This window comes from Carya illinoinensis, chromosome 6 (assembly GCF_018687715.1).
Source record: "Carya illinoinensis cultivar Pawnee chromosome 6, C.illinoinensisPawnee_v1, whole genome shotgun sequence".
NCBI lineage: Eukaryota > Viridiplantae > Streptophyta > Magnoliopsida > Fagales > Juglandaceae > Carya > Carya illinoinensis.
Genome location: NC_056757.1, coordinates 30,202,608 through 30,225,233, shown reverse-complemented (window position 1 = coordinate 30,225,233; position 22,626 = coordinate 30,202,608). Strand labels below are relative to the sequence as shown.

Genomic DNA, 22,626 nt, shown 5'->3' with positions numbered 1-22,626 from the left:
TGTGCTACATTCCATGGCCAAATATGAAAGACCATTTCCATTTATCAAATAATAAAAAATTATTTTCTCACTCCAACCGACCAAGTGGAAGTCTCAATTTATGTAAGTGTAGGTTTTTTTTTTTTTTTTTAACATGAATTCTCATATGTTGCTAGATATTTGGTTAAGATATTTAGTAAAGAAATTTTGATAGAATTTTGTTAGGATTAAATGACCTTTGAAAATATGTTTTTACAATATTAATTTAATTATAATATAATATTTCTAAATATTAAATTGGTAGAATTATAAAATGTGATAAAAATTATTTCTTTTAAAAATATTAATTTAATAATATTTTATTATTATATAGAGAATGAATGGCTAATCTAACATGTGTATTGAATTTAGACGGAATAGGTAAATATAAAAAAGTATTGACATTGACTAAATTTGAAGATGCATTTGATTAAGTCAATGCTAATGCTCTAAAAATCTTAATTCAGATAAGACTTTTTATAATTTTTATATATATATATTTATTTATATATAATTTATTTATATATAAATTATTATTTTAAAATATAATTTATATATATATAATTTATTCATATATCAATTATTTTAAAATAATATATAAAATTATACCGACTTCAAAATATTTTGTTACAGTTCCTTGCCCGGTACAGCCTCTAATGTGGTATTCAAAACTTTGGTCCGAATTCTCCAGTTCCGAGTCAGTTTTTATGTATACGTTTGTATGAATAGAAACGGTGCCAGTTTTATTCCTCAGCCAGACCGGAGACAGAGAGAAAGATGGGGGGTGCGTTCTGGGGGACAAGAGTGATGGAGATAGTGAAGAAACACGATTCGGGAGGTCTAGTCTGGAAGCGAATCAAGCTCACTACCACTCGCAGAGCCAACGCTAAGAAGCGCCTCCTCCGCGTTTGGCAGGTCGTCCTCTCCCTCTCTTCAATTGTATTAAGGTTTTGTATCTTTTATGGTCTGATTAAATCACGTTTAATGGTGTGATATTTGAGCATTATTTTGTTGCTTATTTAACTTGTTCATATGCTTGCTGCATTTCATTTGATATGCTATCCGTTGTCGTTATTAGAAATATGGCGTGCGTCTGTAATATTTAGAACGTGGCGCTCTATGAATACGTTACCTTGGATGATTTAACCTTCTTTGGATGCTCTCTGTGGAAAACAGTCTGATTTAAACATACATGAATTTGATTTGATTTGATTTTTATGGCACTCGATCATACCAATGGGGATATAAAATGGTGGGCAGAGATGGCCTATTTCCTGTTGCTCATCTGCTTTAACTAAATGCATATGAGAAAGCCGTTTCTACCATCGGGAAGATGAAATCACCAATACTAGTTGCATAGCATCAATGTGGCATTTTAAGTTTGTGAATTAGGATCCACCAATTGAAACTCCATGTATATAAATTCAACCATGCCAGAGTCCTGCACAAATTTCTCTGTCTTGGCTATTTGATTTCTAGGAAATGAGAACTTCTCATCTAATGATCTTCATTTGAGAGTAGGGGCATGTAACCTTTGTTTTTTAGCCATCACTTCAATACTTATGTCTAACAATATCAGGTACGACTACTTATCAAAAAAAAAAAAAAATCTCAGGTACGACTTTACTGAAAACTTGTTTTTTGGCTTCCATAATTTTCAATCAATAGATAATGATTGAAATAATCTAATACTTGTGTTATTTTGTATCATGCCATTCATGCGCATTTATTTTCTTCATAACTCTTTATTATGGTGTTGATTTGTAGATTATTTGGATGCTGCATGTCATCTTTCTCACTAATCTAGGCAGCCAACGCAATGGGAAATGCACTTTTTTGTGTCATAATCATTTCAATAGCTCTACATTTGCTTGTTTAAGTTGGATTGTTTTCCATTTACATGCTTGAATTGTTGGCAGCTCATATGAACATATTTCTTTTAGGCAGTCCCACGTTGGGAATACTAGTAACCCACACAGTTCTTATTCTCAATAAAATTTTGTTTAGCAATAAAAAAAAAACCCACATAATGTGAGTAGGTTATAAAGTTAGTCAGTTACTTATTATGTGAAAATGGGCATCATAAGTGATTTTAGGGAAGTTTCAAATTGAAGTCTCGGGGTAAGAGAAAATTGAAAGAACCTTCTAACCCTAGAAAACTTTTAGTAAACCATAGTTTTTCCCAAATTTCTTATTAAGAAAATGATAGGTCCCAAACGTAGCGTGTATAAATGCTAGAGATAGCTTGTGTTCTCTTTGGGTGAGAATGTACCACACTTAGATATCTAGTTTCTCTTTGGGTGAGAAAGTACTGCAATTTGGATAACAAATGATTACTTCACTTTTCATTGACAACCATTGGCTGCTTAAATAAGCAAAGCCACGTACAAACTCACCATAATAAAAGGGAAGTTAACAACTAACAATTGAAATTCAACACACATAAACCAGAGCATAAAACAGAGCAATAACAAATGGAAACAAAATGACGTAAAACTCGCAACTACAGATGCGTTGTGTTAAACTTGCAACTACGGAAGACCATTTACTTTTGCATGTAAATTGCCACGACCCAGTCCATTCCTGCATTGTTTTCACATGCTTTAATGGACCAATCCACCTCCTACGTTGCATGCATGGTACAAGCTCATCCCAAATATTTGGGATTCGGCTTATGGCTCCTCTCAGATCATCATGGCCTATCAATACTCCCCCCATTAAGTGGATCCTTGTCCTCAAGGTCCATATTCAGAAACATTTACCGTAGTCTTTTTTTTTTTGGATCCCATGTTGCCTCCTCGGCTAGAAAATGCTTCCATTATACTAAAATTTATTCCACTTCCCCTCCACCTCGATCAGCCTCCAATATCCGTTGATTAGTGATGTCCTCACGTACCACATTACCCGCATGTCCCTCCAAGAGTAACAACTGGGGTCTTTGGCATCTATGCCCGGCTATAAAACGATCATTGTAATGGAAACAGAGGCCTTGTGCTCTCCTCCTTTGCATTTCCTCCCATGATAATCGCTTGATCGGATCAGCAGGTGTTGCGGGAGCTACACGAGCTGCTGGTGGAAGAGCTAGAGGAGCTCGTGCAAGGGGGGGTGGTTGTAAGAACTCCCGCTGCCTTGTGTGATCGTCTCTCATCCTCGCAAAGCGGATAACATCTTTTAATGTTTGCGGTTTAAACATGCGGATCCCGTCCGAGATCTCCGCCCTTAAACCACCCATGAATGTTCCCACAAGAGCCTTTTGCGTCCAGCCTCTGACCCAATTGCCTAATTGTTCAAATTCCCGCTGGTATTCACTCAAGGAGTCAGTCTGCCTGATTCGTGAAAGAGCTTCATCTAAACCTTCACAATCCGAAGGCCCAAAATACGCCCATAATTCCTTTTCAAAATCTATCCATGAGAGAACTCGTCCTTCTTCTTGGAAAGTCCTACAGATCCACTACCACCACTGGTTGGCCTCTCCTTCTAAGTGCTAGGAGGCCAAAGCAGGCTTCGAGAGTATTTTGAAATTCAAAAAATTGGTTCGCACGATTGAACCACTTTGTCGGGTCATCTCCAGAGAATTGAAGAAATTCCGATTTTCGTTTTGGAAGAGACAATGTGCTGTCCCCCATTGTCGCCTTCACGGTAGTGGTTACCGTGCTGTGGAGGCTCCTGATTTGCGAGCAATACATCATAGAGATTATTAAGAGTTTCTTCTAAATGCTGTAGTCTGTCAGCCATGCCAAGCTCCATCCGGTGTAGCCCATCTTGAACTTCACCAAGCCAGCCTCCAGATGCTCAATACGTTCTTTATGGTTCCCATAGTAACCTGGCTCTGAGGCCAATGATAGGTCCCAAACGCAGCGTGTATAAGTGCTAGAGCTAGCTTGTGTTCTCTTCGGGTGAGAACGTACCACACTTACATATCTAGTTTCTCTTTGGGTGAAAAAGTACCGCAAGTTGGATAACAAATGATTACTTCACTTTTCATTGACAACCATTGGCTGCTTAAATAAGCAAAGCCACGTACAAACTGACCGTAATGCAAGGGAAGTTAACAACTGACAATTGAAATTCAACACACGTTAAACAGAGCAATAACAATGGAAATAAAATGACGTAAAACCCGCAACTACGGATGCGTTGCGTTAAACTTGCAACCTCGGATGCGTTGCTTTAAACTTGCAACTACGGAAGACCATTTACTTCTGCATGTAAACTGCCACGACCCAGTCCATTCCTGCATTGTTTTCACATGCTTTAATGGACCAATACACCTCCTACGTTGCATGCATGGTACAAGCTCATCCCAAATATTTGGGATTCGGCTTATGCCCCCTCTCAGATCATTGTGGCCTATCAGAAAATACATGCATTCAAGTTTTTGCTGAAACTCAAAATGAGCCTTAAATCTTTCTTAAAACTTAAAACTTTGGACCCCAAAAATTTTAAAATCCATAATACACCCCCCCACCCCAACACACACACAAAAGAAAAAAGATTTCTGGCTCCTACTTTAGCTCACTTTCACCCCTAATACCAACAGTGTCAAGGGTTCAAGATCTTCAAGATCCATTGGATGAGTGTATGACTGAAAAAAGAAAAGTGTAGTTCTTGTAAATCAGGCTCAGAGGCATGCTTAATTTCATGGAGCATACATGTTCATATACTTTACAAACCTACTTGTATTTGGGATTTTGTATCATGGATTTGTAGATGTCAATGGCTGACGTCTCAGAAATGCATTTTTCCTTGCAGAATGAGGCTGTCCTGAGGGCTTGTTCTGAATCACCTCCTTCGAAAACCTCAGGGGCTGGTACTCATGTAGCTAGTGAGAAAGACAGCAGGAGCAGTTTAGTAAATGAAATGAGAAAGAACACCTGGCAAGCCTGAAAGGGAGTTAATTTACCCATTCTTATAGTTCAATGTTTCTTTTTAATTAAAATTTAACTGGATATTGTAGCTGACCACCATTTTGATTGTTCTATAATATAAGATTATGATTTTATTATTTATCTTGAGAATGGAAGTGTTTGGCAGCTTGTTATTCTTTAAACAAAGTGTAATCATAGTCTTGTATGATCTTGTGCCTGTTAACCTTTTAACAAATTTTGGGTCATCAATCAAAATCTCCAAAACTCCCTTGTTAACGATGTGCGTCAAAGGTTGAACCTGTTGTGATTGTGTAGCTGGCCAACTGTTCTCTGTCTGATGCGCTTTCTTAATGCGTAAATCCCAAGTGTCGCATTTCTTAGTGCGGGAGTCTAGTTTTGAGGTTGGTGGGAAGACCATATATATCATGGAGTTTGTACTTATTCAAGTCGAATGACTGCTGGTTTTTGGCAGTGAAAGCATTTCCTTTGGTTTGAATGTAAATATAACTTTGCTTCTACGCAATTGTTTGAACAAGGGGTTTCGTGCCCCGTGCAAAACATTTATGCCTCATAAATATTTCTCTGGATGGCACTAACTTTGAGGGGGTTCGGGGGTAGTCTCTCCCAAGTTGAGGTGCCAGATAAGAGATCTTTTCTGTGGTTTCTCACGGAGAATCTCAGTCGGCCGTCATATGAAGGATAATACTTTGTTGTTGTTGAAGGAAATTGTGATTGAAAATAAAAGGACCCTCCTATTCTGTCGTTAGCCGTTCCTCTAGTGCAAGTGTAATTTTTTTTTTCAAACATTTCTTTTAATATTTTTTAAAAAATATACAAATATACAAGTAATAACTTGTTTAAACATTTAAAAAAAATTAAAATACACTAATGGTTAAATTCAAGAATAAACTAGCATTTTCTAAAAAAAATGTGGTTAGATAGATATGTCGTGTGGACTCGAAAACCGAAAGAAAGGTTGAAAACCCAATGGCTGACTTTGACATCCAAAATAGCTGAATTAATAATTTTTTAACTCTCAATAATTGTATACGCCATTAACATCTACGGTATTCCAAGGAAATCCTTTTGCCACTCGAGGCTGGTTGAGCTTTTACACGCAACTCTAACTTGATGTTCTCACCTGTGGGCCTTTCTAGAAAACTTGTTCATATGTTCATCCAATGTGTACTTTTTGTCTTTTAACATAGCATGTGACTTCTGCAGCTTGAATTTTTAACATGGATGTGATGTTGCAGCTCCTTTGCTGCATATGTTGCACTTGCTCAGAAAGTAGCCATATTTAGAGTAAGAAACTACACTCCCCACAATAATTCAGGTTGTTGCCGTCCATGCATGCACCGCACCCAACTGCTCCTGAGCTCAGCATTCTGATGCTTCAGATGAGTGGGGCACCCACCTCTTTGGGTGGCAACTGCCCCAATTTCATTAACATATCCATCCACGCATTCATTTCATCTGTTCGGACAGTTCATTGGTAATTAGATTTTTTTGGGGAGTTGATTTCTGGCTATAACTTTTGAGTTTTAATTTCTTGGAAGTTTCTCAGTTTCTGAGATCAGAATCCTCATTTGAGAGAGATTCTTTAAGCCTTTGGATACCTTACAGCGTGTGAATGGATAATTAAGATTGACAGGCACACCAATCTGGTTGGTGTAGAAGGGTCGGGGGGACTCTTAAAAATCTTCAAGTACAAACATGGCCCACAACATTTTATACTCATATTTGATCAGATCATATAGTTTGGAACATGGTTTTGAGGAAATACAAAATGGTGATGTTATTGTTGCAGAGATACAAAGCAACAATTGTTTTTAACTTAATTTTGGTGCAAACAAAACTGCATATAAAAGTAGGTTGGTTTTGGCCCTCTGGGAACAGGTCAACATTAATTGATAATCCATTCCCTTTCCCTGTCTGTAAGGCAATGTGTTTAGAATAGGAGTTGTCAAAAACTCTGCCCATCCATGATACTGACCCACATGGTATGTCCTCACCAATTTCCTGCACAGATATATATATATATATATATATATATATATATATATATATATATATGTATATAGGATTTCTTTTTTGTGATTGACCTTAAATCAGGTGAGCCTGTTGAGCTGCGAGTGTGTGGTGTCCCATGACGAGCTGCCCATGTGATTGACAAACACTGTAGCCCCAGTCAGCAATCCACAAACCCTATGAAATTGAGATTCATATACAAAAACGAAACGTGAAGAACTCCAACAGCCTCTAGGAGGATTCCATTTCCCTAAACCACTGTCACAAGAAACTCCGGTCGGCAAAATACGATTTCCTTACCTTTTTATTTGAAAATTTCTATTTGCAACTCACTATGTACGCACAAATGCATAATACAAAGCAAATTTTCAAATTATATTAAGTCAAGCAGAGTAGAGAATGAGAATGTACTGACATGCAAGTAGGAGGGCTCATTCTTTCTTATAAATAATTTTAATTTCCCTCTCATATAATGACAACTTAATAGAAGTTCGATACAGAAAATTAATCAAGCTGAGAAGGCATCCTGCATGCCGTCCTTCATCTACCCAGTGTCCACCTGGCGCGATTGTGAGGATTGTGGCCTGCCCTTTTAACCTATTTTGCATACGATATCATCATCCTTGTCTGAGTGCGGGGACAACCTAACTTGCAGGTTTTGCTCTAGCATATTTTAGCAATTTCCTGAATTAACAGATCCCTTAATTATTCATTTTTTTTTATAATACGGAACTCCATTAATGGATTAATAATTAAGTACCTGATCATTATCATCGCTTTGATAGATAAGTTGTAATTTCAGCTTAATTTATAGATTGATCATTGGATAAGTCAACTATAGCCGGCCGGTGACTCCATGCATGCATGACACGTCCAAGACAATATGTACTTAAAAGTTTAGTTTTTTCTATGAAGAAGATTAAAGTACAATATTACTTCACCAAAACAGAAATATGGGATTTTTTGTGGGCAAAGCTAATAAGGTTATCACTTTATCCTTTGAAATAATCTTGTTGAATAGATCTCAAAGGAAATCTGGTAATTTAGCAGTCATGATACAAAATGAGGAATAATTCTAGTGGGGTAAAGGGTAATTAAAGAAAGGTTTAAAACTTATTCTTGTGATCTCTACCTCATTCTCCACTCTTTGATTCTCAGATTTGTATGAAACAAATATATGGAAGGTGGTATATATTGATAAAATAGTTAGTATTTCACATTTAAAGTTGCAGTGTAGCTGTAAGGTTGATGGAGAATGTCTATGAAGATATTTGCTGTAATGTATATCGTGTCCCGTTAATGTACTGTATATGGAGAATCTTGAAAAAATCATCACTCTGTATATAATCCTATTTATACTTCTCTGCCAGTATGGACCAATGCTTTCTGTCGTGGATTGTTTAAGCTAACTTGTAGAAAGGTGCAAGGAATCATGCACCTTCTGACAACCTAACTCCATTGTATTAGTTTTCAATGCTAGATACCCCCCCCAAAAACAAAGACCATTTTTCTAGTCTCTCTACTTTCACCTACTGGTCTTGGAGATTCAAATTTAAGAGAGCAATATACCTGTTCCTTGTACTGGTATTATAAGAGAGCAAGACAATTGCAACAAATGTTGTGGAAAATAGCTTTCAGGTTGCCTGTTTCTTTGAACAAGAATGAACCATTTTTCAATGAGCAGATTAGAGGATCTATGAATGTGTGAATATGTTCAGGATGTCTGTACAAGATTAGGCTAATTTTCCAATGATATGGATTTGAGTATTTATGAAGATTATGATGTTATTGGACGAATCGTATTTTCTCATTTTGTTTATTTGGAGATTCGATCCATTTGGACACAAGACCAAGGTTCTTTCAAGTGGGTTTGCCTTTCCACAAAGGGGGAATGAAGCCACGTGCGAAGCTGATCTTGCGAAGATCATGTTCTTATTCTTGTGCTTCCAAGAATTGGTTCAGTTCCCTTTTCACAAAGTTAATATTACAGAGTCACAGACACATGCATGCCTTCACCTTTCCCTCTCTTTCCTTCCCTCTTTCCGCTTTTCTTTACCCTCTTTCAATTTATACTAAAAATCGTTTACCTTTCGATAAAGAAGTACCCTTGCATGGCGTGCTTTAACAACGTCAACTTATAACGTGTTATGAGAAACTTGTTCAAATGCAAGCAAATGGAGTTTAATACCAACTATATTTGATGTTGAAACTGATCTGGGATTTTTCTACAGAGGACCATATGCCATTGACAAAGTTGATGCCGGGTTTCATTGTTTCTTAGATTCTTCTATTTTTTTGAAAGGATAATCACATATAGGACACAGACACGAAGCTTAAGTTATTCTGATTAGGGGAATCAGGCACCCAAACCACCGGTACAGATTAAGAACTGCTACGAGGATTGTAAATACTTGTTATGGTTTTCTTCTAAAATACTGGAAACTGTTGCAACTACTACTTTCTTCGTGATCATCTGACCCATTAGAAGAGACCTCTGTGACTCCGCTTGATCCTGAAGAGGAGCAAGCAGGTGCAAGATTCAAATCAGTCCTGGTCTTTGTCATGAAGTCATAGAAAACTGGCCGAGTAACCCCAAGTTTCTGGGCGACGGCGGCTGCGTTATCGTGGCCGGATTGTACGTTTTCCTCCTCGTTTTTAGAACTTCTTTTCTTAGAAAATATGCGGCAAAGAACCCAATTGTCCATTGGAACCCCAGGGCTCTGCAGAAGATGCAAACAAGATCGTTACTTTGCTAACAGATTTAAGCATAATTAACAAGACCAATGCTGCTAGGTAGTTCATAGAGCAGAGTTTCATGGATGCTTTTGAAGTTTTTTGCTGTTGAAATTTCGGATAGATTTGGTGTTCTTAGTAACAGTGCAGCAGAAGTGAAACAAAGAAACAGAAAAAGATAGAACTAAGAACTCACTACAATTGGGATTTTCTTTTGTGGGGTATTGGCGGCTGTGGTTTCAGTATTTACAAAGCGATATTCATGCATGATCCAGTTAGTCCTGGACCCATGTGGGGGCTTTCCTCTGTAAAAAACCAGAGTTTTCTTCATCCCCACAACTTGTTTCCCCCTAGAAGTTACAATTTGCTTGTCAATTCCAGTGGCCTTCCAGTAACCGGAACCGGTAGCTCTGTTGGATCGGTTCCCATTCGGATACTTGGCTTCCCTAGTACTGAAGAAGTACTTCTCTTGTTCCAAATCGCCTGAACCCCAAAAAGACTTCATGCATCAGAAAATTCGAAAAAAAAAAAACTGCTAAATGTTACAAGAAACTGATTTTACAGCCATATGCCATTGTAATTTGGTTATATACGAGTACCAAGCTCAATATCTGGAATTTTTTTTTAAAAATATATTTCATAAAATAAAACAAAAAAGGAAGGGACTTTTGAGCTCCTAAAGCTTTGATTAATTGTATGTAAATTAGCCAAATTACCTGGCAAATCCCAAGGATCATATTTGCAGACATCGACTTCCGGGATGATGGAGGCAGGCAAAGGGCAAGAGAAGACCTTGCGCTTCAAGTACTGAACAACAAGCTCTTCATCAGTGGGATGAAAACGAAATCCAGGAGGCAATCTCAACACACCATTCTTAATAAAGTTTAGCCTCTCCATCAATTAACCCAAAACAAAGCTTAGCCCTTCTGTTTTGTCCCAAAAACTCAAACTGGACCAAACTTAGCTACAACTCAAGCAAGCAAGCAACGAAGCAACTCATGCAGACCACTTATATAGCCGCTTTAAAGCGCAAGGAATATGAAGAAAAAGAAGAAACAGGAACGAGAAAGAGAAAAGGGGGAGATGCTATGGCATTCAAGGAAGGGGAAAAGGTAGGAAGAGAAAGGAAGAGAGGGAGAGTGGGGTTGGGGGTTGGGGGTTGTTTGAGAGAAGTGGGGTGCTTCTTTTATAGTAATGGGTGTTTAAAAAGAGAAAAGTAGAGAGGAGGAATGGGATACGAGTACGACGACCCATTTGGCGTAAACAAGACTCAACTCCTTTCTTAATTATTCCTTTTATTCTGTTTATTTTAATTTAATTTAATCTTAATACAACAAACAAACGTCTAAAGAGTTTCATTTGAGGGTCTCCTATAAAATTAAATAAATAAATAAATAATAAACACTAATTTGTCACCTTTGTGTGTGTGTATGAATAATCTAAGCTCTCCCTTGTACCTATTTTGAAAGAAAAATGATTCTCAAGTCTTAAATTTTCATTTATTTTTATAATTCATTTCAATTCATTTTATCTTATTTAATTATTATAATTTTTTTAAATTTATACATAAAATAAAATAAATAATTCAACTTTTTTTAAATTTTAAAATAAAAAAAAAAATTAAAAAAAATATTTTAATAATATTTTATTAAACTTTTAATTTTTTTTCTCAACTCATCTAATTTTAGGCTTTCAACATCCTTTTGGAGAACCATACTTCACAATTCTCAATAAATAAATAAAACTTCTTTTTTTGAGATTTTTGTTTAACAAAATTCAAAATTATTTAAAAAAAAAAAGAATTTTTATTAATAACTTATTAAGAGTTATCAACTTATCACCTCAAGACCCATTTTTTTAAATATTATTATTTTTAACATGAATATCATGGTTCAATTATATTTATGTGTCGTATTTTAAACTTTTTTAGTTAATTTATAAATTGAATTAAGTTTCCGCAACTCTTCAAAGCAATTTATGGAGGGTGATGGATTCAGTTGTGGTGGCAATTTAATTGGGTCTTGTCATGTGCCATGGAAAAGATAATGGGCAATATGGTTATTTTGCTATTAATCACGAGGGGGTACAGTGAAGTCAGCTCGTGTCATGCTTACAGCTGGAGTTCAGCAGTGCCCTTGCGAAAGTACAAAGTTACCCTTGTTGGTGCCCATGTGACCGGAGAACCCATTATGAAAAGAGAAATAATATTTGCATGATGATGGAATATCGTGAATTCTTTTTTAAAAGATAATAAATATTAAATTTTAATTTGTTAATAAAAAATCTTACTTTTAATAATAATAATAATAATAATAATAATAATAATAATAATAAACAATACTAAAGGACTACCAACCTATATAAAGGATGATTTTAAGTTGAGTTAAATTCTTTATGGATAATAATAAGTTGAGAAGATTGAGTAAATTTTATGAAATCTATTTAAAATAAATTTAGATGTATTTAGATATTAAAATGAGTTTAGATGTATTTTATAAAAAATAAAAAAAAATTATAAGTCTTACGTATAAAGAGATCTTAAGATAAAAAAATTTGTAATTTCTTTATATAAATAGGTTTTAAATTGAATAATATTTAGTGATTTAAAAATTATGTATTTGAATATTCTACCAAACTTAAATTTGAACTCAATTCAAATGAGTTTAACTACTTTTATATTCCAATCATAGCTTAAAAGTGCGTAATTTTAACAAGTAATATTGATAAAGTGAAATATTATTTTCCTCGTAAAAAAAATACGTGACATTTGAAAAATTATAATCATATGAGTAATGCTAGCTACAAATTTGAAATGAACAAATTTTTTATAAAAATGTTAACCACATTAAAAATAAAGGTAAGATTTTTTATATTTTTCAATACAAAAATTTTATGTGCAGTTATTTTTGTGCACTTTAATAATATAATTAATTGTGTGTTAAAAAAATTAATCTAATTAATTATATTAATAAAATATATAAAGAGCATATAAAAATGACTTATTACTCTTTTCAATAATATAATTTCTCTCAACACATGTAACAGATGGTGCGGACGCTCTCACGGTCCCAACCAACGCTTTAGATTTTAATTTTCTTTAAAAAAAATACCGAAGAAGGTACGGAATAAATAAATGCATGCGGTTCTATTGGGACCTAGTTGTACTAAAGCCTAAAAAAATATGTACTTCAATATTTTTCTCCCCCTAGAAAAAGCAATTTCATCAATTAAAATTGAGGAGAATCTCAACGATCACCCTACTACTCTAAACACAATAAATGAATAAATCATAATTAAAAATAATAATATGCCATTAATTTCGATCGTGGAGAAACATGTACATGTGGTCAATCGAAGTTAGGAATCTTATGCTTGAAACTTATAAATTTTCAAATTGAATTAAATAATTTAAGATATTTGATATAAAAAATTAAAAAAGCAATTTAAAAATTAGATTTTTTATTTTAATTTTAAATTATAAATCTCTCGAATGAAATTGTTTTAAGCAATGTAGGTGTATATTCAAGACAATCTCTTTCATTTAAAAAAAAGTAGTATCGAGAAAGATAATTGCCTCGAAACTTATATTTAACATTACTTTTTGAAAATGTGTCATAATAAGGCATATACTCACATCCTAATCAAGTAGAGAATAACATTGAAATGAATTTGTATTTTCCATAGAAAATCTCAAATGAAAAGGTCAAGCAACCTTGATTTGAATTTCATTTTTTTTTATTTTTTATTTTTGTGATTTATATGGGTATTATCTCACGAAGATAAATAAAAATAAAAATATGATAGTAGGGTGCACGCAAGTGCAAAGTGAATTTAATAACCTTAATTGTTTGGTAAAAACATTAAAATGAATTAAGAAGAAGAAGGTGTTATCGTTGGGGGGGTAGGGGTGGGGAGGGGTCCATTCCATGACATTGACAATGCATTAAAATAAGATCCTTTCACAAGGAGGAGGACTCGTGTTGCTCTTTTTTTCTATCTTTTATCTTCCTTCGTGGGGGAATTTAGGGTACTTTGGTCAATTGAGTAATCAATTGTGTGCCTCCTGGGTTGGTTTGCTGGAGGGAATAGACGTCAGGGGGTCCTACTTGCACCTCAAAACGACGGCCTCTCACGTCGGATTTAGGATAACTGACAAAAATGCCACCTTCAAACGATGCCCCCCTCCATGATTGTAAGATTAGTCTATTAAATTAATACATTTAATGTCATTTTTATATAATAAAATATTCATCTCATATAAAAATAAGATTTTTGCTTAAATATTTTATTTATGGGGAACTCATGAAAATAGACCAATTAGAAGTTTATATCAAAATCATGATAATTAGTTCGTTCTACTTATAATTTACGAATATACGTAAAATAAACATGACTTAAAACGCATCCACTTTCGGATTTTTGCTACTCATTCTTGGTTCTGATGGACTTTTTTTTAACTCTTTTTAAGGATAAATCGTTCAAAGTATCTATTCTTTGTCTCCCAATCTATTAAATTGTCAGAGTTTTATTATTATTATTATTATTATTATGCGTGGAGCATAGTTGTATTTGTAGCAGTCTGATTTGATGTCTCATCTTAAGAAAAATTTATTATGAATTTTTTAATAGATTTCTTATGTTTATTTTTTGTCTTTTTTTAATACCTATTTGGCTCTTTATCCAACCCGACCAGTCAATTAGGGTTTACTATATATTATATTAAACTCATATACGACCGCTACGTTGTATTGTAATTATCATTTGAAATAAAATTTTTTGCAACTTCATAGTCGTAGGAACGTAACCAAATCATGTAAGTTTTGTTTGTGTGATTAATTTTAATTTTACTTTACCCTTTTTCTCTTATTATTCATAACAAGACATTTTCTTAATAAGATTAACAATTCTAGATTACTGAAGAAAGAAAATTTTTTAGGTTTTAAAGGATAATGAGTTGACTGTGAACTCAAACTCAAACCATTACTTTGTAATTTTTCCAATAAAAAATATCGCTATATTTAAATGTAAAGTGATCTCAAATGATATGTGAATAGTAATAAAAAAGTAATGAATAATAGCGAGATAGTTTGAGGTGATCTCACTAATCAAATATAGCGTAAGTTCATATAAAGTGTAACCTAGTTTTGGAGAAACTTTTATCCATGAAATGTTATTGAACTCAGTTTTACGTGATAAATAAGATTAATAGAAAACCAAAATAACTTTAGAACACAGTCTGTTTTTATAGGCACCTACGTATCCGATATTAAATTTTAGATCAAGGCATTACTCAAAATTTGTAAATTTCAACAAAGTAAACTCAATTGGGATAAAGACAGATCGTTGGTGCCAGTAATTGAGTCATCATTTGCATAGATAATTGTCAACATCGTCTCTTCTTTTTTTCTTTTTTTTTCCCCCCACTCTCTCCCTCTTTTGTGTAGTAAGTTCACTCTCATGTAGGCCAACATTTTTTGCGGCATTGATAGACAAATTAGGACAGAAGATGCTAAGAGAGTTTGTGCATAATTTTTCTTGTCCGATAAGAATTGGTACTTTTATTGATCTTTCTTTACGAAACCAACGAGTTTATTCAAATTTAATTACGTTTTATTTTGGTATAGAGTGGATAAGTTTTTTTTCTCTTTTTTCTTTACAAAGGCGGGGGTTTCAAATTCATAATTTTTATTTGAAAAATTGGATCATATGCCATCAGGCTATTAAAATTTTGACAAATGAAAAAGATTTTAAATGCTAGAAATCACATATATATTTAAGGGTAGTTATATAATAAACATTGGATTATTTATATATCCATCAAATATTGGACAATTGACATCGTTTATGGAATCGAATTGTCACACTGATCTCTAAATAAACGATTATTTAGTCCGCAATTAATCTATTTCACCGTGAACACTACAAAAATTCTACAGAATTCACCAAAAACGAATCATCAAGGGACAATGATCTCTCTCTCTCTCTCTCTCTCTCTCTCTCTCTCTCTCTCTCTCCATGTAAATTTTCATTTTACCTTCAATCGCCATTATAGACAATGGTTGGCGGAACCAGTTTTTTAGTCTATGTACATGGGTTATCTTCTAACTAAAAGAAACTCATGATGGCACCATATGGCAATAATTCGTAATGATAATGTTTTGATGTTCATTCGGTTGAAACTAGTTCAATGTTTAGTTTAAACAGTGGTGCTGTGTAACAGAAATTTCTACACATTTTTCTACCGAATTTATAGTGTAAACTTTTTAAAAAAAATCTAGTTACAAACATAATTGTACACTAATATGTACATTAATTTAATGTGATTGGTCAAAAAATAAATTTTATTAAAAATAATACTAATTTAAATTTTGAATATGAAAGAATCAATATTAATACGTAAATTAATATACGACTTTATTTGTACGTAACAAAACTTAAAAGCAATTCCTTAATTATTAATAAATAAAAATTTTAAAAAAAATGGGTACAAAACAAGTGTATATTTTCTGGGTGGCTCTATCATTTTTTTTGGGTGGCTCTATCATTTTTGTAGTACTTTAAAACCAATGCAAAATTTTAGGATTTATATTTTAAATTAAGATCAAACTCTATGGTTTATATTTACCCTAGAGTTTTTAGGCCATATTTGGTAAGTGAGAATACTTCAGTCTATCTCATTACTACTTATAAATTATTAAGCACTTTTTTGTTATTATTAATTATCTTTTTATTATTATTTACAAATTATCTGAGATCATTTTAACATCTAAATGTAACTTACTATCGCATATATTTAAAAAAGAAAGGTTGGCTTGCATTCATTAGATTAGGTAAAAAATGACAAACCCTGACTTATTATATATGGTTATGGGTTTCTTTAAGCAATTGAAGATTGGAGATCAAACAAAACCAATAATCACGAATGAGTGTTATTTGGACAATAGATCACGACTTTCAAATTTCAATCGAAATTCCTGGCCACATTTTTGCTCTGTTTTTATCATTTACAATAATTGCACATGTCTCGTGTTAAAATACACATGTACAATAAATATATATATATATATATATATATATATATATATATATATATATATATATATATATATATATATATATATTTATATATGTATGTATGAGAAATGATTTAGCTAGCCACCAGGAAATCTTAAAAAATAGTAAACTCATAAGTTCACATAACTTATTTAAAAAAAAAATAAAAAGTTCACATAACTTGATATGATACGTTTAATTGTAAAATTATTTTTAATTATTATAAAATAAATCTAATATATCAAATGAAATTATATCAATTTATAAGTATATTTTTAAATTTTTTTAATATCTACAACAGTTATTTATATATATATATACCCATGTTGGCTATCGAATTTCGGAATTTTTTTAATATTGTTTTCCAAATATCAATCATTTTTAGGACTACAAAAGAGTAATAGGGTACAATCAAAACTGAGAAGTCATAATGATATTAACTTCTTGGATGCTGAGTAATTATAGTTCCCCATCATTCGATTTTCTTATGCTCGTGGTTGCAAAAGTAATTGTTCCTTTTAAAATAATTATTCACCCCATTTGGAAAGACAATTTTGTAAAAGCTTCTATTTGATTTTTTATATATTGCTGGTTCATTTTTAGTATTATTATTATTATTTTTCATTCCAAAACTAGTAATTTTTATCATATTTATTGATATAAAACATTTTAAATAGTTTCATTAATCTACTATTTAAATAAATAATAATTTAAAATATAATGTCTTATCAGCAAATTACTCCACTAGAATGATAAAATTCAAAGATCAGGAATAATATTTGTATTTTAATTTAAATTAGCAGGATTTTCTTATTGTAAAAGTTGGAACTCTTCCCAAAGTAATAAGAAATTTTATGAACAACTCAAACCCCACAAACCCCAAATGGTAGGTGAGAGAACTATCTCAATAATTTAACTAATTATACAAAAATTGATTTAAAACCTTTTGAATTATATATATACACCCTAAAAATGATCATGGATGTCATCTCTAAAATTCTTTAATAATTAATAAAGCTCGAAGAACCCATTAATGTCTAGAAAGCTGAGTAGTAGTGATCATCTCGAAGAGTTATCTATATATTTTCGTCGTTTATAAAACTCAAAGTCCCAAAAGGTGACTATATTTTATAATTTTTAAATGTATAGACGTGACAAACTCAAACGTCGAGTGTACGTATTATAGTCATTGAACATGAGTTTTTGATAATTCTAAAATAAAAGTTTTACATATAATTATTTTTATGTATTTTTTATATATTCTACTAATGTAATTGATTACGTTATTTTTTTAATATAAAATAATTATTTTGACCAATTATATCATTGAAGTGTATAAAAAATATGTAAAAATGACTGTAGGTAACAGAATTTATTACAAAATTACATAAAATGCTTCGAGAATTCAATTTTTATAATAAATATATATTAAATCCCAAGTTATTGGTTCCAATGTCAGCGATGCACTCGATCCCAATATTCAGCATGCACATGCATGCACCCGAATTTAATAAATACATGATCAGGTATTTATTGAGATTTTTTAATATATAATATTTAAAGAAGTCAATATTGTGATCATTATGTTTTTTCTCTTATTTGAATGTTAATAATTAATATTTTCCACCAAATTCTACCAAAAAAAAAAAAAAACAGAATAAAGTCTCTTCCCAAGCTTCTATTATATATGGCCAGCTCGATATATCCTCGATCTGATCTGATCCCTCGATCTTCTCCCACCACAATGCCGATCATCATGCATGTGTCATTTTCTTTAAATTTTTTTCTAGTTTTTTTATTGGTTAATAATTGATTATCTATCGGATTCGAGCCTCCACAATATCAAAGTTGCGCAACTTTGATATTTTTCATTTTTCATGGGTCATTGATTGCCTTGCCAATTATACGTCCCACTACGTATATATCACACGCTCCATTTCTAGTAGTTCTGATGCATGCCACCCCGTTTGAAGTACTACTCCAAGATCCACAGGCACCACACTTGGCCTGCATTGTTCCCTAGTTATCAATCTCTTGATGATTCTGATCTTTAATTACTCAGACTTACTTGGCCCGCCCCCACGTACATGCCAATATAGGCATGGAATTACTCTTGGGATCGATTCAGCTTTCCCATAATTTCCACACTGCAAAATCTGATCACTATGTTACTACTACTTTCTTTATAACAATGCGCCATTTTCTACAGCGGTTTTCTAAGCATGCATGCATGCGCAGTACTGGAACATCAAACATAACGACAACCATCTTAACAAAGATCCTTTCTTGTTCTCATTAATCCACCAAGGAAACCTGGGATCGGTTTTTTATGGTATGCATTTGAATTTTTGAATATCCAATGTTGTGGAACTGTAATGGATTAATAATATTGTTGGGCAGCTCCACTAATTCTGTTTTCTTAATTATTGCAAACTTGGCTAAAAAAATATGTCATTACTGGAGATATGCTGAAATATCAGGGATGGTTGTGGAATTGAATGGATAAAAATAGTGAGAGTAACGTGGCACGGTCGATATTTAGTTAAACGGGAGCCTCAAACATTGACAATTGAAGTATTGGCCCGATTCGATTCCTTAGAGAGATGGGAAACTACTTATTTTCCACAAGTAATTCTAGACCAAATTCATGAGATGACCAAATAGGAAAAGATACAGAGCAAGAATAAAAAATAAATAAAATAAAAATAAAGTATGAGATTCCCACAAGCAATTGATCTCTCTACCCACTTGTATAATATAATTCTATGGAAAGAAAAAGTTGTGGGCTTTCGTAAGCCGAATTGCGGCTCTGATTTTTATTTCCCTTTCCTTGTGATCTTTCTTGCTTTTTTATTTTATAATTTGAATCTCTCGTTTTCTTTTGTTTGGGGTCAAAGGAGTTTGCGTGTGGGTGTTGAAGAGGGTTTCATTTTTTATGGAGCAAGAGGGGAAACGTCAAAGGCTGCAATTATTGTGTTTGGAGTAAAATATGTTGTTCAGTGGAAAATATCTATGTGCTTAATTCTTACGATCTAGAAGGGCCCTTTAATTTGTTCTCACTAAATATGAGAAAAATATTTATAAATATGAATTGTATAACTTACATGTAATCGTTTTGAAAAAAATAAATAAAATATAAAATTTATATAAAAAAATTAATAATAAACTTTATTTTTTTAAACGATTACACAATATTTACGTAATGTCCACTAATAGATCATGTCTTTTTGGCTTGGTTTGGATTGGTTTCCTCCCCCTTTTTCTCTTGCTCTTTTTTTTTTTTATCTTCTTTTTATGGGACTTTTCATGTGTTCTCTATCTTCTGAATTCACTTTTGATCTGGGGTTGCCCTCATTTGAAGCATGCATCTAAATACCACATGTACCACCTAACATGTTCACACTAGGGGAGAGAAGAGAGAGACAGAGAGAGAAGCCCTATAGGAGTGAGAATTTACTGATCTCTTGCTTTTGTTCTATCTGCAGAATACAACACACATGAAAACTTTATGCTTAAGAAGAAAAAGAAAGCCCTACGGATGATTATTGACTTTTGTTCTTGCTCTGCAGAGATGTTATTTTGTTTTCTTTGGCAAAAGGGAAAGATACGTACGTGATCTCGTATGAGAATATTGACTTTTTATTTTATTTTCCATAGATTTTTTGATCGAATGACGTACAGCATCTGTTTGTTCTACAAGAAAAAAAAAAAAAAAAAAACAAATCTGATTTTCTCGAATGGTAATTAACCCTTTTTTCTTTTTTTCTTTCTCCAGTTAATTATAAGCAGAAAAGAGGTGCAAAAAGTAAAATGGAGGATGATGTCCAAGAAGAAATATATACTGCCGTGCGAGTCCTTTATGTCAATCATAAATGTATCATGCCCTTTATCCTAATCATCATATTGATCAATGATAAAAGTGGTGTCCTCATAATTACAGGCACTTAAATTTTTGTTTTTATTACGGATAAATACAATGATTTTTAAGAAGTTTTTTTTTTTTTTAATTATTGGTTGTTATAAAAGTTGAAGGGATAGGAAGATATAGATTTTATTATTTATTTTATATATTAATATTCATCTCATATGTGTTTCAGACTCTTCATCAATGGATGTCCCGATATATGAAATGCTTAATCAAATATGATAGAGTGAAGAGTCAGATTCAAACTTATAACCTAATCTATTATAATATTATGTAAAATTATTATTTGACTCAAAAGTTTAAAATGATAGGAGATAGTTTTATTTATTTATTTTATATCTTAATAAAATTAAAGATCACTTGATTTCTCAGGCCTGTTTAATTTGCTGAAAAAAATTAAGATTAATACATATGATGTTATCATGCTATGGAAATCATGGAACTGTATATAATATAATGTACTGCCATATACAGTAACATTAAATATATTTGAATTTTCTTGACTATAATATCCAATAAAAAGACTTTTCTAGAACAAGAGTGGAGCAATTCAAAAGACGCCATAGATTTCAAAGTTGACCAAGTTATCCTTAATGATGCAGATGACTTCCATTGGTCATTTACCCCTTTTTCCATAGAGTTTTTGAGATCATTTCTTCATTTTCAAGCTACAGCTTTGTCAACTCGTCTGGGACATGCCATAATATTTCCAATAGGATATATGCAGTAAGCGTCAATCAAATGGAGAGAGAGAGAGAGAGAGAGAGAGAGAGAGAGAGAGAGAGAGAGAGAGAGAGAGAGAGAGAGAGAGAGCTGCCTTTCTTCAGTTAGAGGCAACCAAAAGTTGGATGGCTTTACAAACATTATAGACGATCGGAGTAGGACCATACATTTGCAAGAATAGTCATCCATCCATCTTCTATATATCTCTATTGCCCAATTCTACTTGACTACGTAAGATTGAATCAGACCCCTGATGGCAAAGTTGCAACATTTGGGTTCCACCCAATTGGCTACCTGTCGGGTCCGCCCCAGCAACTTGCATGGCTAAACCATCCAAAAACTAAACTTCTCATGTAAAGGAAAACAAAACACAAATTGCGTGTACATATATTTCTTGAAGAATACAGTTCAGTCATGTGCTCGATAAAACTGCAAGTTGATTCTATATATGAATGATCGTTATCATCATTATCTCTATGGAATTAGCTGGAGAAAATTTTCATTTAGGGCCCATGCAGTACAACAACGTCACTGTCCGATGAGAAAAAGATGAGCTAGGGAATAAATGCTGCGCGCAGTGACATGAATTATCGAGTGCAGTTCCAAAGTGGGTGATTACATGATCAATGAATAATACTAAAAGTTGATATGGGTCCTAAATCCCAACATGTACAAGTAGTTGATATGATCGATATGATCATATATATAAATATATATAATACTCGAACGTACGTATAATATATAGTACATGAAACGTACGTACGTACGTACTTTTTCCGATCCGTATTTGCTAGCTATTTTTAAACAGCCAATTAAGACCTAGAGAAGTTGCTTTCATTGCTTGGAATCTGATCTTTTCTCTCCAATCCTGAGCTTGCACTGCATATTTCAAAGAAAATTCGTCGGAAAGACCATCAAAATAACAACAAAAGGTCGTGGGTTGTCTACGGGCGCGTGAACCATGCAAGTGGCCCACTAGCTCGATATCATCATCAACTCACACATGAAAAGATATGTAGTACGCCGTTTAAACTCTCTCTCTCTCTCTCTCTCTCTCTCTCTCTCTCTCTCTCTCTCTCTCGTTCTACGAAACTTACAAGGTATAGATTCCACATTTTACAAGCAAATTTCATCGTCTTTCTAACTTTATTCCTGTTTTTAGGAGGTTTCTTGCACAAGCAATTTCCTAAGGGTGATGGTACGTGGAAGGATGCACCGAATTAAGAATATCGCATCTATATATAGGCTTTCGGTTGTTAAGTACGTACTTGGTGC

General features: G+C 33.1%; 1 protein-coding gene across 1 annotated transcript; it reads right to left on the bottom strand.

Moving 5' to 3' along the window:
- Window positions 1–9,092: 9,092 nt before the first annotated feature.
- LOC122314090 (NAC domain-containing protein 83-like) lies at window positions 9,093–10,821 on the bottom strand. The gene is made up of 3 exons (XM_043129497.1): window positions 10,367–10,821; window positions 9,847–10,133; window positions 9,093–9,637 (listed from the first exon to the last, which is right to left on the bottom strand). Exons 1-3 carry the CDS (start codon window positions 10,545–10,547, stop codon window positions 9,332–9,334), a joined length of 774 nt encoding a protein of 257 aa, XP_042985431.1. The 5' UTR covers window positions 10,548–10,821; the 3' UTR covers window positions 9,093–9,331.
- Between the last annotated feature and the right edge of the window lie 11,805 nt (window positions 10,822–22,626).